Genomic DNA, 226 nt, shown 5'->3' on the forward strand with positions numbered 1-226 from the left:
GCGGCCGGTGCCCGCCGCCGCGGCCGGCTCACCTTGAGGAGACAGGCGGCGGAGGGCGCGGGCACGGCGGTGCGGTGGATGACCATCTCCTGCCCCCCGCTGTGGACGTCGCTGAGCTGCTCCAGGACGGCGATGCTGCGGGCCGTGCTCACCGACACCCGGTGATCCTCCGACCAGGCCAACGGCTCCAACCCGCTAACGCCGTGCTGCAACCGTACCGCCGGTT

The 226-nt window shown here is 73.5% G+C and overlaps 1 protein-coding gene across 8 annotated transcripts in view; it reads right to left on the reverse strand.

The window, feature by feature from the left end:
• The window catches only part of GTF3C4 (general transcription factor IIIC, polypeptide 4, 90kDa), an 18,684-nt gene that overhangs the window by 12,724 nt on the left and 5,734 nt on the right, over positions 1-226 (reverse strand). For 7 of the 8 annotated variants that reach the window (XM_010570868.1, XM_010570863.1, XM_010570869.1 and 4 more), the window contains exon 1: positions 33-166. In XM_010570868.1, coding sequence (XP_010569170.1) covers positions 33-86 — 54 coding nt within the window. In that variant the 5' untranslated portion in view covers positions 87-166. Of the gene's footprint in view, positions 1-32 lie in introns of all 8 variants that reach the window. The other variant, XM_010570870.1, reaches the window with a different exon arrangement.

This window comes from Haliaeetus leucocephalus, unplaced genomic scaffold, assembly GCF_000737465.1.
Source record: "Haliaeetus leucocephalus isolate CR32 unplaced genomic scaffold, Haliaeetus_leucocephalus-4.0 Scaffold306, whole genome shotgun sequence".
NCBI lineage: Eukaryota > Metazoa > Chordata > Aves > Accipitriformes > Accipitridae > Haliaeetus > Haliaeetus leucocephalus.